Source organism: Acanthopagrus latus, chromosome 2 (assembly GCF_904848185.1).
Source record: "Acanthopagrus latus isolate v.2019 chromosome 2, fAcaLat1.1, whole genome shotgun sequence".
Lineage (NCBI taxonomy): Eukaryota > Metazoa > Chordata > Actinopteri > Spariformes > Sparidae > Acanthopagrus > Acanthopagrus latus.
The window spans coordinates 23236627-23252455 of record NC_051040.1 but is presented as its reverse complement, the minus strand read 5'-3'; the positions used below and the strand labels follow the sequence as shown (position 1 = coordinate 23252455).

Genomic DNA, 15829 nt, shown 5'->3' with positions numbered 1-15829 from the left:
ATGTTAGCTCATATCAGTCCTGGCAAGGGAGGTCGGCAGGGATTAGGTCCTGGGAATGGGATGGAAGGCTACATACCAGCATATATATATATATACAATTTGTATCAAAGGGGAAATGAGGGCTCATGTGCACTGAGGTACTATGGACTACCATCTAAAGTATTTCTTGTGTGTGCACATAAGAATGTAAATGTTTGTCCCAATTTATCCTTAGGCAAGGGAGAAAATAAACACATGATGAATGAATCACGGGTCACATAATCTGACACTGGCAGCCGCAAATGATCACAATGAGCTGGTGATGATGACTCACAGGAAACCGAATGAAGAGACGATGACCAACAAATGAGTGTTATTAAGAGAAAACTGTCTGAATTTGAAATGAAAGCTAAAATGAGAACGGGTATTTGTAGCTCCATCTCTGCACATGAGAATGGCAGCTGCTTTAGTTACTCAGGAACAGTGAGAAGCTGTCACCAAATACATCTTCCTGAGACAACAGTGTAGGAACACGACACCCTGTCAGGAAAAATACATCAGCTAGCAAAAAATATTAAAATATTCACTTGTCTCTCCATCATCCTGCCCTCCTTCTGTCTGAATCAATTCTTCCTTCTCATTTTGCCAACCTGTCTTTGTCACTTTGTCTTGTGTGTTCTTTAATCTAGGCATCACCCTCTATCTGATTATATATTCAAACTTCTCCACTTAAGGCTTTTATGTTCAGCTTTCTAACAGACGATTCATGCCGACCTTTCTTGCCTCACCCTGTCTGTCTATCCTGTCCCCTGCTGCTCTCCACTATCAATAAATCAGACAATACATATATGACATAAGCTCCCACTTTCTGCGTTCTCTCCTGCTCTGCATTTCTCAACATTCCGCTGTGGCAGTGGTGTTGACCCTCCGACATTATTCGACTGATTCGTCTCTGCCTGTCCTTTCATCCACCCTCCATACTCCCTACCTCCTTCTGCAGCCGCCGCAGCTCCTCGCTCAAGTTGTTGTTGACCTTCATCAGCTGCTGCACCTTGGCTTCCGAGGAGGCCAGGGCCTTCTTCACCTCCAGGTACTCCTGAAGGGTGATGGGACCGTCTGACAGGTCTGAAGAGTCCATACTCTGCATTGATGAGACATGCAGACATGCGGGTAGAAAAACAGACAGGAACACAGACAGGAGGGCAGAAAGGCACAGACATGGTGAGGAAACGAACATCATGGGCCTCGGGATGCTGAATATGTCACAAAGACCTCATGAAGGAATAACTGATTTATTGCACTGTTTAATTACAACACTACAAATAGAGGGAAGGTTATGACTCATTTACAGCTTACGCCAGAGATATATTTGTTTTTGAAGTCCGTGTAGAACACAGGCTGCAATGTGAACGTGGTTGTTCACATACCTGTCTATATACTACGCTTTTTACTTCAGGATACCACTAGATGGCACATGTTAGTTGGTTGTCCGTGCTGCTGCTGACCTTCTTGATGACTTCTGAACCCCCATACTGACACTACATTGCACCTAATGTTCATGCGCATCCTGAATCCTGCATCCTGCGTACATGTAGTTTAATGTAGTGTAGTGTAATTTCTCACACCTGGAAGAAGGCGTGTGTACTCAATTGTGTTGTTAAAAGCAATTATGTCTTTGGCCCTACAAGGAGAGACAAGGAGAGACAAGGAGGCTTCTTGTGCAGTAATGATTCATGGCTTATCACTTTGGGATTGCTATCTCACACTTTTTAATGGACTTAATTAACTGACAAACCAGGCCTACATGGAGTTCCGTATGGACACGGTGGTTTAAAAAGCTTTTGGCCTTATTGGGGAAAACTGCCACATGGACATGCATTATGTGCTACGAAATGATTTTACATTTTACATGGCTTACAGGCTACAGATCAATTACAAGATTGCCTCCCGAACAGTTCATAATCAGATTATTAGTTATGCAGCTTTTAAAATAATAATAAAATCGGTCTTGTCATTTCGTCCACCCCAGGTTTTGACTGACAGCTTTCATACCTGCCCAAACAAATTAATCTTAATGGGAAAACTCACCGGGATCAATCCTGTTTTGGCCGACACCTTTTTATTGTATTAACAGTGTGTCATTTTGGCAGTTTTTATGAGGTAGTAGACAGAGGATATGTCGATCAGTAACTTTTGAGCTGCTTAAAACAGGGCTTATAACTGTTTGAGAGGAACAGTGCTAGCATGCAGCCTCTAGGCCAGTACTACAGCTGATCACACATATGTAGACAGTGGAGCCTTAGTTCTTGCTCTCAATGCACCATCTGCCCCCACTTCCTGTGGCCCTGGAGTCAGCTCATACGCAGTCCTGTACCACTCCCTAAAACTGAACCATTTAAAACAGATTTTTACTCCATCTTCTAACGCTCTGTTTATTATTCATCTGACCCCTGCCAAATACATTTCTGTTTTACTTCCTATGCCTTCACTTATCAGTACTGAGAATGCCATTCTGTATAACTGATTGTAATGCCATATGCTACCATACAATACAATCTTATGTGCACAACCAGATAACGAATGTGCATATTATAGAGATGGAGATGGGAGTGAAACTTGTGGCAAGTTTTTCCCACTGAGCTAAACAGGACACCAGAAACAGGAGATAGTTACTGGTTTAGCTGTTGTTTACTTTGTCATTTCTACACTCCCACTCTGCACCATTTTCCTCTTTTTCGCTCCCACTCAGTCTCCTCTTCTCTTCTCTCTCACTACACACACTCTCTTTCTCTCTCTCTCTGTATGAACAATGCCTCTCTGACAGGAACCCAGAATAGCTGATGATGTCACTCAGGAGCTATGTGGCAGCCCGGACTGTAGCCACTCCCGCAAAGCATGCTGGGACAAGCAGTCATTAAGAGGAAAAAAATGGCAAAGCTTTACTAGCTGATGCAACTACTCGTCTATTATGTTGAGAAACTACTGTGAGTGAGAGGGACAGGGCCGAATTATTGAGTGACACGTCAGAAGGTCCATGAATGTGTACCAGTAGATCTTCCAATAGATTTTTACAGATATATAGAGGGTGATCAATACCATACCTTTGCACGATTGCTGCGTTGCGTGTTGTTGTTGTTCTGGGTGGTCAGCTCGCTGTCTGTGTCTTCATCAGAGGCTACACTGTCATAGTCATGCTGGTCGTCATCAATGCCCAGGTCCAGTGTGTCTGACAAAGGAAGATGTGCTTATTTACAACTCATTCTTTTTCTGATACTGTCCATTGCTGCAGCACCTCTATTCACCCCATCTGAACGCTCTGTTTCAGTGCCTGTCTCTTTAAAGCCCATGACGTTTTGATACTTTGAGTATTCATAAAGAACTTAAGCCTGATTTCTAATAAAAAAAAAGCACATGAAAATATCACTTTCTACATATTGGGACCTTCAAAACACCACATTTTTGTTGAGATAGGTGTTGAAAAAGGTCAATAAACTGACCTGTACCTATCTATATTTGTAACAAGTTCTTTGCTATTCCATAAAAAGCTTTAAAATTGCTCTCAGTTCTAATGTGTTTGTCCCTTCTTCCTAGTGTCTCACCAGTAGGGCTGCTAAGACCTTTCCCCTGCTGTCTCCTTTTGGCATCACTCAGGATATCTATGATGAGCGTGGCAAACTCCCGAGCGTTGAAACGTGCCAGCTTCTGACGTCCCTGAGAGAAGAACGAGTCAGGAGTTAGGTCTTGGATCATCATATACAGTGTGCACATATGTGCACAAAAAGTTCTATCATGAGTTGTGTGGAGTACAGAGACAATCCAGCCCACAGTCAGCATTTCACTGCCTGTGTGACTACTGTGGTCAATGACCATGTGCTGTGGAAAAACACAGTCATACTTAACACACACTCAAACACACAAGTGTGCTCACACATACACAAACATGAGAAAAGAAACACAAACCGTGCAATTACAGAAGCACGTAGGCATCCATCTAAGAGAATAAAAAGGTGAAGTGCTGAACTATTTATAATACATCACTTTGGGAGACAAAAGAGGGGAAAAAGTTCAACTCTAAACGTGTGAGAGTGTGCTTTTCTTTTGTCTCCAACCATAAATAGACAGCGGTCCCTGACCACAGTGAATTGCCCCATCAGGGCAGAGCAAACGTGGTGATGCGGGTGTTATTTCTGTGTGTGCGCTGGTGTTAAAAGTCAATGTTTACACTAATGAGCCACACAGATGAGGAGAAACTATGTGAGAGGACATATGGGAATTTTCTTTCCCACACAGAGAAAGAGGGAAAGAGAGGGGAGAGAGAAACACAGATGGATTACATCTTCCCTCCTCTTTCACAGCTGAAGAACATCCCTTGTCAATTTCACACTCATTCTCGGCTTCTCCCCAAAACACACACTCTCTGAGTGTCTGAGATATCACTAAGCTCTATTTTTCTTCTTCTTTTTGCTTGCAAGTACTTTCACCTTAGTTTTTTTTTTTTTTCTTTTCTCAGTTTTGCCATTGCCTACAGGAACAAAAATATCTACAACCCAAACGCATACAAGTATATGCACGCAACCTGTGATTATCTACATATAATCTTGGTGTATGAATCAGTGTGTGTATGTTTTACCTGGTTGCGTGTGGCAGAGTATTCAGGATTGACAGGTAGGAAGGGCACTGCGCTGCGTTCTGTTACCAGAGTGCTGTGGTTCTGGGTTGTAAGCCATACTGGAGATACAAACATGAAGCACAAAAATAAGTCTGTTTGTGTGTGTGTGTGTTTATATGCGAATGGGTGTGTGCGCAGTAGAACATGGGCAGCCACTCCATCTACCCACACATGCATACTAACATAAACAAAGCACAGTAAAAACCATACAGTAGATCTTTAAACTGAATACTGACCCCTATAACCAACCCTTGTGCTTTGAGCCCTCCCCTTGTGTGTGGCTGCGTGTGTGTATGTGTGTGTGTCTTTATATCCTCGCCACTTACCTGCGGTGCTTCTGTCAGTAAGCACAATTTGACTGCTACTGCTACTGAAGGAAAGGGAGAGAAGAAGGGCAAGAAAGAGCCGAGGAGGAGGAGGAGGAGGAGAGAAGCGCAAGAATTTCTGAGGCACTTCCTCGCTCCGTCTCTCCTCCTCCCTCACTCACTCACTCCATTTGGCCTTCCTCTTCAACACTCATTTTCCCTCTCTCCTGGTTCCCTCTCTCAAATTTCAATCTCTGTGTCTCCTTAAAATCCAGGCCAGTGACGTCTTGAGGAGGCTTTTAACATCTAGTTTCCTCATACGAGAAAAGCCGAAACACGAGACTCACCAGCATCGTTTTCTCTGCGATCTACCTCGTCGTAGACGTCCATCGCTAGCTCCTCGAACAGCCGATTGTTGAGCTGTCACACATAGAAACAAATTGATCCCAGATATATTAACACATGTATCAGTACCTGCCTACACATCAAACACATGGAGCATGGACATGAAAATACAAGAAATGAAAACAACCTGATATTGTACAGTCATCTGAGCTGCCATTTCTTGCATGGCATGTGGTCTCATTTGTAGCCAACCCTCGCATTTTTCCAAAAAACTATCATGATTTTTGACTTATGTCCTTCAAATATTGAGAAGTGACCATAAGGTCTCAAGTTTTGGATTACCAGCATTCTGTGGGGCTAAACAGATGGCCCTGGACTGAACAAACATTATTCTGGCAAGAATGGCAAAATCTGGCTGTCATGCCAATCAACTTTTTTGCTGATTTTCTTTCACCAAAGAAAGAAGACAAGAAAACAAGGACACAGGGAAGCTGCCTCAATCGGTTGCCTTAAATTTCTGAATTAGACATTTCGTACCGCTGTCTGCAGAATTGTAATTTAAATGCCCAATAAGCCACTATTTATGTCTCACAATTCAACCCAACTCACCGCTTGGAGCTTCTTCTTGGCAGCTTTAGCCAATTCTGAGAGGTCCAGACTAGAAAACACAGAGGACAAGAGTCATAAAGGCAAAACTGAGAGACAGTGGAATAAAGAGATGGAGGGAGAGAGGGAGGGAGGGGGCAAGACGTGGATATGGCAAGAGGAGCAAGAGGTGAAAGGGTGGGAAGGATGTCTGGCTAGAGGGGGGGATGTCAGAGGTTAGGAGGGCAAATTTAGGTGGGGTGGGAAGCGTTGGGTGTAATGGGGACTGCCATTTGGAACCTGAAAGCATCACTCTGAGCAGTCCCAGGGGCAGGGTGCATCTCAAATCTCTGATTTTGTAAGGTATCAGCACACATTGCAGATATGTTAGTGAAAATGTAGCTTTACCACTCTTCTATATGTTGCTGTAGGTTCAGTCTCAAGTACATTAGATTGAATAAGTGTCATGAGGGAAATTACTTTGTGTGAAATTTTATCTCATGTAGACTTAACATTTGAATAAATCAAAGTGTGTAGTGTGATTCTCCTGAGAACAGGAATCTCGTACTTACTGCAGGAGGCCCTCTGAAACTCTATTTCATCACAGCCTCGAGTCATTTTTTTCCCTTTGTTAACTGTACAGCTCTATTTTCTTGTGGTAACAAATTAAGGCCTAATAATCGTCCCAGTGTGAAACCACTGAAGCTAATTCTGGTATACAACAGGGAAATCTAGAAAAGATGGGCTAGCAGAGAGAAGGGGCTGAAATGAAGGAAGAGATTCTGGGGGGAAAAAGGGAACAAGGAAAGTGAAGATACCTCTGTGTCGGGCACTTAGGACGAGCTCTGGCTCCACCAAGCGCAGCGAAATGGAGAGAACAGAAGACGAGTGAGAAAAAGGAAGAAACAGACAGAAAGAGGGATAGAGAAGCCACATCAAAACAGCTTTAATTGTTATTATCAAGAGGAACCATTCACCAGAACAGAACAGATGCAAGTGGGGTTAGACAGCAGCTCAGAAGTAAGACCCACTTAAGTAACAGATAGAATTTGACATACACTTAGTTTGACTGCCTAATATGTACATTTGTGAGTGTATTTTTTAAGCTAACCCTTTGGCTCAGCAGTAAAATCACACCACCCATCATATATCTGAATGAAGCTGAGCCAAGTACTACTGAAGTTGATTTATCATAACCTGACTGTGCACTTCTGCACCTCTCAAATCAAACCTGCACATTGGGATTAATAAACCAAACACACCTCATGAATCTAAACTGTTGCAGATATCTGTTATGGCTTAGATCACCATTTACAACCAACAGCCAACTTTGATAGAGATGCCAAAGACCTTTGTTTAATGCCTTTTTTTGGGTGGAGTTACACATGCTATGGTGCCACCCTCTGGACAGAACTCCAAACTGCATCAGGATAAATTAATCCATGGCAGGCAGACTCAGTGGAAAGGATCAGTCAGGTAGCTGCAAAGTTTAAGTATATTAACAAAGATACTTCATGCAATCAAAGCACACCATGCATGCAAAAACAAGACACTTAGAACAACTTTACCAAATGTCACAGTGCATACCTGTCTGCCATTTGAGGAATGATATAATGGCCATTCTTGTGATCTGAGGAGAGGAGGAGTAAGGTGAAGGACAAAGACAAGGAGAAGGAGAGGAGAGGAGACTTAATATGTGCGGCTGGTAGCGGGTTAATAAGTGCAGTGTTTCCACAATCATTATTAGTGTTACATTGTAAATTCTTCTCATCCAGAGACATTTATTTTTAGAGGCCTTTATTTTGAAATTTTATTCAGAAAATGTGGGTTTGTTTCTGCTTAATTTTATTTCCCCTCAACAGTGTTTCTGCTATCACTGATGCTGTTAAATATAATATCATCGCTAATTTAGTACAATAAATAAATTCTTTCTCACTTAGTCGCCTCACTTAGTATTACTGGTCAATGCCCCATATGACTGCGATGACACAGTTAACTTGGTTTCAGTGTGATATTATAGTAATAGTGTTTACAGCAGCAGTAGATGTTTAGTAATCACACAGTTACACACAGTATAACGATCTCATTTTACAGCCCTTAAACACTTGACAGATATGAATGCATTTCCACTTTGTTATTCATTTGAAGTACTTGCACTTTTTCCTTTCTGCAATTAAAGACATTAAATCTAAAAAGCTACCACAGTAGGTCAATAAGGTTGAACTGCTATGCTTAAGACCAAGACAGGAGCACACAACTGCTATTGCAGGTTACCTGGGCGCCGTCCACAAAGGTAGAAGGCTAGTCTGTCTGTCAGCTCATACTGACACTCTACCAGCCGCTCTGCCAGCTCTATATGGCCCGCCTGCCTGGAACACAGACACAAACACAAAATAAATTATCCTTCCTCTAATATCCTTGTAGTTTTCACATTTTTTAAAAACTGTTTTGCTTTTCACGTCACCATTATTCCAGAGCGGACTGAGTTTGAGGATTTAAAATCAAGTAGTTTTATTAATCAAGTATGTTTCCACTATCTTGTACCTTGCGTAGTCCATAGGAGTGCGACCGTTGATGTCAGGTGCTCCGGGGTCCGCACCGTACACCACTAGCAGCTCTGCCTGCAGGATCTGGCCTGCTTTTGCTGCCACATGGAGTGGGGTAGTGCCTTTCTCCTGGAGGGTCAAAGCAGACACACAAACACAGTCAGAGGCACATAGAGAGTAGTTGAACGCCATGGCTAATTGCTAAATGGAATGATTCAGCGAGTGGATGTTTTTTCTCCTGACCGGGTGGAAGAAGTTGGCCTGAGCGCCAAGTGACAGGAGCCGAAGACATGTCTCTAAACTCCCCGTCCGCACACTTGAGTGAAGTTGCTAATAGAGAGAGGGTGAGAGGAGACAGAGAGTGGTGGAGAGATTAAACATCAGTTAGAAACCGAAACAAGCAGCATCCCCTTATTAGCACAGTGGAGCTCCACAGCATTAGAGATCATTATTACATCCTGCGGTGTCGTTGAGATCACTTCCTGCCAGGGGGGTTTAATCAGTGAGTGTGCATGAGTGTGTTTATGCATATAGCATGTGTTTATATGGGAGTCCTCCCACTTACTTCTATAAATGGAATGTCCTTCGTGCTTAGACATCAAGTTCAACAATATGGTAATGTCTGCATAAGCTAATTAACCTGAACTCATGAACTGTCAACTCCTCGGCTGTGAGATATTGAGCTCTCACCTTACTAAGGTCCTTGGTAGTGACGCCATCATCATCGCGGCAGGGCAGCTTGTGCACAAAGGCCAGCATCTGGTATTTGGCTCTGATGAAATCTGACTTAGTGGGACTGCACAGTAGGAGAAGATTGGATAGTTAACTAAATTCAAATGACATAAAAAACATGTTAATATGTGTGGAAATAAAAACATATTTGACACCACAATACAGGTCACTGTGTCATTTAAATTATGCTTTGGAAAACAAATTTCAAATTTTTTCCTGAAGGTTGCATTTCATTCCAACCGCTGATTTGTATTTTAATTGAAGAGCAGTTCATGTTTCTCTTCTTTTGATTCTTTGTGTTTGGTGAAAATCCCACTCTCCTATATAAAAAAAAAGTCTTAACTTATCAAATACGTGCCTTATAGAGCCTGCTCACCAAGGTCTGAGCAGAGTTCCTTTTAACTTTACTTGAATAAACCAGAACTGATGGGTTATTACTGGTTATTACTTAAAGTTCTAAGGTTTTATACTTCAGTTGATTATTTCAATTTTCTCTAACTTTATACTTCCACTCTACTAGTTTCTTTGCAGATTCAGATTATTTAATTATTAAATAGGCAGTAGGAAAAGAAAAACAATGATTCTGATGATCAGAAAAATGCTTCTGTTAATTGGCCAGGCCAATAATCGGTCGATCTAAAATTAACACAACATACTATACAGCATGTCTGGGGCGATGAAATGTTGTTTCCTGCAGTTCCAATTCCTGATATCATGACACTCTAATAGCAGTACAAACCTCTACTATCAAAAACTATCCTGTACTTAGATGCACAAACCCTTTGAGAACGAACCATGATTCATTCGGTAGATGATCCATGACTAAGAGACCGAAACTGTTTAGAGGACATTAAGGAACAACTGGGTGCAATTTCTCTTCACAACTGCAAACACCAATTACGCTGAGAAAGGTTTTATAACATTTCTGCACAGCAGTGACAATAATTTCCTCCGGCAAAGAAGAGTATGGGTAGGTATGCGATACTTTATTCCTGTGTATTTTGAGTGTGTACGGACTACACTTACTGGACTTTATCCTGGGGGTTGGGTTTCCTGCGACCGCTCTGCACCTGAGCTGGGTCCAGGAGACTGTGTTCCCATATGGAGTTGGCCCCGTTACTGGCCAAGGTCTGAACCATCTGAAACATACACACAGCAGTGACTCAGTGATGGCTCATCACGACTCAAGACAAGTACCACCACAAGAAAATATGCTGGTGCGTAAAGTCACTTTACAGTCCTAATGCAGTACTCTACTCCTGGGATTTATTGCTTTCAGAATGACCAGAAAAAAAAAAAAAAACGACATACAAACAAGCTAACATGTACTAAACGCAGATGGAAACCCTGTGGGGATAAATGTACATCCTAAGTGCTGAGTTCTGTACGAATCCTCACCCTCGCCTTCCCTCATTTTACACTTCTCAGCCTTACCTGCAGTAGTGCGGGAGGCCATCCACTGTGCCTCAGGTGTTTCACTATGGAGATATGGCGGCCTAAGCTGCGGTGGACTGAACAGCATTCATCACAGATCAGGACCCCTCGGTTGATGCTGGTCCAGCCTGGGTCTGACAGACAAACAGAAAGTAAGTGGATGATATTACCAAGCTTATAAACATGCTGTGTGTGATGGTAAATCTTTTCAGTACTGTTAAGAATCCTAAGTGCTTCACCATAACAGTCACTTTAGTTGAAGGTGCATGGCCACTCCAACAGTGTGTTCTCCATCTGACAATAAACTTCTCAATTGAATGGGGAGGGGTGGCACTCAATGTGCTCTACATACTGTACACTGCTACTGTATATTTCACAATGATACCATGCCCAAGCGTCATTCAGCGTCAAGTCAAACATATGCTCCTTACTACACTGTTTTCCCCACATAGCGCTTCAAAGTGATATTAGCCTAATGTTGGTGCCCCAGCCGCAAAGAAAACCTGATTGCGCTTTGTTTTCCTAGAGTAGCAACTGCCAACAACACAGGACGAAATGTGAGTTTATTCATTCATTTAGTATATACTGAAGATGTGAGAGCAGTTAGAAATGGTGCCAGGCACCCGGCATGACTGGATTTCCAGTCAGCTTTCTTTTTCCCAGGAGATATGTGGCTGGTAGAAGACAAAATTGCAGAGTAAAAGCGAGGCTTATAGAGAACCACTACAACGTTAATGGCGTAATTATGAATTGGTAAAACGGTGTAATCAATATTAAACTGTCATTATTCTATATAATGTTAAATACCACAGGGCTGAGAACTGTCATAACATTGATGGCAAAATGTTTTCAGCACAACAGTATCTGAGTTAATTCACTTATGACTATAGTCAGAAGACTGAGAAGAAGCAGGGCTATGTTGGCACTGCAGCGGTGTGTGTCAACTTGTTGTCGGAGAGACCGGGACCGAGCAAGCGCAGCGGGTACGGTTGTATTGATAATGCAGAAAATAAGTGTTGAAACCATTTTAAATACTCAAGTTATCAATTTTATCAATATATCTGACAGCAGTAATGCAGAGTACCATATAGCCAGCCGGAGTTGGACCATAGACACGTTGTTTTTGCCATATGCCGAGTTGTACTGTAATTCCCCTTAGCCCAGCATACTCCATGAATTGTGAATCACTAATGAACTAAAGCTATACAGATCCAAGCTTTTTATGAAAGTGCTTACCAATCGAGGACTCTAATGGACCTTACTCTAGGTTAAAACCAGTCACTGGAGTGATATAAAGAAATGCAGAAAATAAAACGTTAAGTAAGTAATAATGCTAAGTACGGTAGGTCTGAAGGTCAAAGCCAAGTCAGAGTCAAGTAACTCAAGACTCGACCATACTTGACTGGTTATACTAAAGATAACAACAAAACTGTGTGTGAAAAAGAGAGGAGTAGAGTATCTAAACATTCAAGAAATTTCAGTTTGCAAAAGGAAACATCACTAAAATGCACATTCTCCTACACACACACACACACACAGACGGACCAAGCAAACTCTGATCTTTCAGACATAAGCAGCTTGGTGTAAGACCAGTGGTGCCTCACTGGCTGAGCCAAGTCTCAGATCTACTTTCCAGTAGCAAGGCTGAGATTTTCATAACATTCAGTATTTTTTCTTTTTTCGTCTGTTGGGTGTGATATTGAAGTGATGTATATAATTCTGGGGGAAGCATCACTTTTTCTATCAAAAGCAAGTACTTGACACTTATTTTCTAAATAACTGTGAATAAGGTGACGACGGGAAGAGAAGCAGCTAGGGCCAATGACAGCTGACTGACACTGGCAGACAATTCACAGCCTCTGTCTAGGTCATGTTTATACCCTCAGGACCCTGATGTGACGAGCCGCTTACAACTAACACAGTCTGCAATATCATAACAAATATATGCACAATTGCATGTGCACGATGCATGCATGTACACACACGCACACAGACAGACAGACTTACACACACGTCTACTATCTGCTTCAGTCACTGTCAGGCTGGGATAAAACTGTCTGGGTTTAGGGTATTAATGGAGCTAAAATAGTCCATCATCAGATGAACTGACACGCTGTAAGTCTTTTTGCCCGCAGAAAAAGTCGCAGCAAATGCAAAACAGCTTTGATAAGAGCTATAGCCTAGTTTAGAACAGTAGCCCGTAGGCTTTGGAGGCTGGACTGCAGCAATTTAATTCCTTAATCTGTGTAATAAATATAAAAACTCCCACAGGCTATGCTATCTGCTTGGCTCACTGGATCAATATGAGGCCACGCCATTAAGCTATTAGACCTGAATAGACTATTGGCAGGGGCATATTGGCCAAATCTGCAGCATGACATAATTTAGCCTAAAGTTGGCCTAATTCATCAGTACAACATTGATATTTGTTTTTATTACTGTCAAATAAGCCTGGATAAAACATGTATGACAATGAGTATTAATGGTGATAGATAACATTTGTAGTTGGGAAAACTGGTCCTGAAATAAACACTGCAAATCATGTTTGCATTTACATCATTTGACTTGTTACTGGTCAGTTTCTTCACGAAAAACTTAATGCAAGTAAATTTATATTTCACACTGAGGAAGTCGCATGCCCCAAAATAACCACCCCAAGCCACATGTAGGTCCACTGGCCAACGTCATGACTAGCTTGACTGCAATTCACACATAGAGTTATTATTCCCCCTAAGGCTTGTCAACCTCACGGTCAACATGCTGAGAACGTAACACAGTGAAGGGAACTGGACGTCACTGTCAAACTGCTCCTAATGCTTGCAAAAGAGGCTCAATTTCTTATACAAAAGCATCTGTGCTCAATAAAGACTTCACCATCATGACAACGTGATTCATTGTTACTCTAAAGCGCGCAGATTGCCACAGCATGACATTAAAGCCTCCTGAGGCTTGGCCGGGACCAGGAATATCAGTCGTCCTTTGTAGCCATGCCATCGAGTTATCCCCTAGTATGACATAAAGCTGGGTAGCAGGGAGGTGGCCTGTCACCAGTGGCTAGGTCAGCATTTTGCACAACGCACTGCGTGTGTGTGCATGTCGTCGTAAGGAGGGGCTACATGCAGAGGGCCGATGGTAGTAGAAGGAATATATGGCTAGTAACAGGTACGCCAAAGGAAAGAAGCCCACTTATACTGAAAAATCAGTAATTGCATCTAAGGAACCCAATGTACATAGACTATTGCCTTAAACCATTGATAGGGGCGTGACACATCCATATTACTTTATTTTGCTGAGGCATTCATGAAAAGGATGTCAACTGGGGTTAGTTAGTCAGATTATGAAGTGGGAAGAGTATCTGAGGTGACAGCAGAACAGAGAGACAGTCAGTGAGGCAGGAAGGTAAGAGTACGGGAGCAGCAGGGAGGGGGGTCCGGGTCATAAAGCAGGAGCAAGGTGCAGCAGGCAAGATTCTGAACACAGTGAGCAATGGAGCCCTAAAGCGTGTAGACAGTCTTGCACACACATAGACACTGCCATGATGGGGAGCAGCTGTGAAGAGAGCAGCTGCTGTAATGCATGTACACATGGATGAATGAATGAATGAATGAATGAATTCAGGCATCACACACACAGTAGCTCGAATAATCAGCTGCTTCAAACTAATCATGAGGTCATGTGAGGCTACATGTGAAAGGCAGCGGGTAGAGAGGGGACACCAAGGTTGTGTTGGCATCACCTCTACCTCACTTTGCGACAAATACACACAAGGGGGTAAAGGAAGTAAAACTAACTCACAAATATCAATGTTCATTGCAGTGACCATACCTATGTAATACTCACTACTGGGGATAACATATTGCTCTTATCTCTCAGGTGAAGTTGAACCAAATATCTCTTTTTCAACTTAGCGTTGAAGCAAGGTACATATTCCACTTAAGAACGGCTTTCATCCCAATTTGCACCAGTATATCATCTCAGCTCTAGATAGTTACTTCTTCATTTATAAACTGTGGAGCAAGTTGGAAATACTGTGAAATGGGCGAGCTAAACGCATAGTAGGTGAGCTCTTTGAGGATTTTTACGCAGTACATTTGTGACAGAAAAATAATAACAGGTACCGACTGGCTGGTAGCTGGCGCGTTAGCCGCATTGGTTTAGCAATAACTTGCCGTCTAGCAAAAGTTAGCCAGCCTGGCTAACGTTGATGCTAAGCTAGCAGCGTTAGCCAGGTACACAATCTCTAAACGCCGCCGCCAAGTGCTAACAATAACACAACAGGTTTGAAACATGCCCATGAAATTGTATGTTGCTGCACCAGGCTTAATGTTTAATAATGGCCCGTAACGCAGTGACTCAAAATCATCTGCTTGTTAGCCAGGCTAAGCTAACAGTAGCAGTCAGTTAAAAAAAATCAAAACAAACGTCTCTCAGAGAAGGAAGGCGACATAAATCTGACACTCTCATCTCCCACTGCAGCAAACAAATTGGTAGCCCTCACATATGCTGTTGTTCAAATAAATATACATGTCAAGCTGCTCAATGGGGCATATGAACGTTGAGCAGCTAATAGCCAGCGATATTTCCCGTTGTGATAACACGCCTATTTTTCACTGTTTATTTTGGGCCTAAGCGACGCTTGGAAGCTCCGGCCGTTTTCCTGCTCTGCGGACCCGCTGACAGTGACAGCAGCGTCGGGCCTCTTGTCCCACCACGTCGCCCTCCCGACGTATTGTTCCAGTAACGTTATAGTGGTCTATTTTGATTTATTTTCATCCTCCCTACCTGGCGCACTGCAGTCGGCGCAGACTTCTGTCCTCTGTAGCTTTCTTGACATCTCGAAAGTCGCTGAAATCGAGAGGTGGATGACGGCGATGATGTGGTTCGCCCTTTTTCCCCCGAGTTACCGACCGACGTCTGCCGTCAACCGATGCGGCCCCTGAATCCCCGGAAGCCGGGTGGTGTGATCGGCTTTCCCGGCCAGCTGACAGTTGAATTTCCCGTTTGTCCTGCGGTCCCTTCGCCCACGTTCGCCACTGAACTCAAGCCAAGAGCCAAGTTATGTGAACATAGTTAATCTGGCTCGTTTGGATGGGGCTCGTATGATAATATTTACTAAATCTGTTCGCTGCATTGCCTACGACCCACCGAGAGACGGCAGCTCTCTACCTGTCAGTTTCCGCACACACACCCAACATCCCTGCAGCCTACCTATGGAGGGGCAGGGAGGGGTGACG

At 42.9% G+C, this 15829-nt stretch overlaps 2 protein-coding genes across 4 annotated transcripts in view; one reads left to right on the top strand and one right to left on the bottom strand.

Annotated features, from left to right (window-relative positions):
• The window catches only part of git1 (G protein-coupled receptor kinase interacting ArfGAP 1), a 23787-nt gene extending 7958 nt beyond the window's left edge, over positions 1-15829 (bottom strand). Inside the window, exons 1-15 of one of the 3 annotated variants that reach the window (XM_037119084.1) lie at positions 15378-15829; positions 10596-10729; positions 10188-10300; positions 9120-9225; positions 8673-8759; positions 8428-8558; positions 8158-8252; positions 7471-7513; positions 6702-6728; positions 5908-5956; positions 5301-5373; positions 4610-4707; positions 3579-3690; positions 3081-3205; positions 968-1120 (exon numbers count right to left, since the gene is read on the bottom strand). In XM_037119084.1, the coding sequence (XP_036974979.1) occupies positions 968-1120; positions 3081-3205; positions 3579-3690; positions 4610-4707; positions 5301-5373; positions 5908-5956; positions 6702-6728; positions 7471-7513; positions 8158-8252; positions 8428-8558; positions 8673-8759; positions 9120-9225; positions 10188-10300; positions 10596-10729; positions 15378-15429 (1398 nt within the window). In that variant the 5' untranslated portion in view covers positions 15430-15829. The remainder of the gene's footprint in view (positions 1-967; positions 1121-3080; positions 3206-3578; positions 3691-4609; positions 4708-5300; positions 5374-5907; positions 5957-6701; positions 6729-7470; positions 7514-8157; positions 8253-8427; positions 8559-8672; positions 8760-9119; positions 9226-10187; positions 10301-10595; positions 10730-15377) is intronic. The other 2 variants (XM_037119094.1, XM_037119105.1) reach the window with 2 other exon arrangements.
• Positions 14523-15829, top strand: part of ankrd13b (ankyrin repeat domain 13B) — a 50672-nt gene continuing 49365 nt past the window's right edge. The window contains exon 1 of the mRNA XM_037119128.1: positions 14523-14654. The gene's annotated coding sequence lies outside the window, so the exon portion shown is untranslated. The remainder of the gene's footprint in view (positions 14655-15829) is intronic.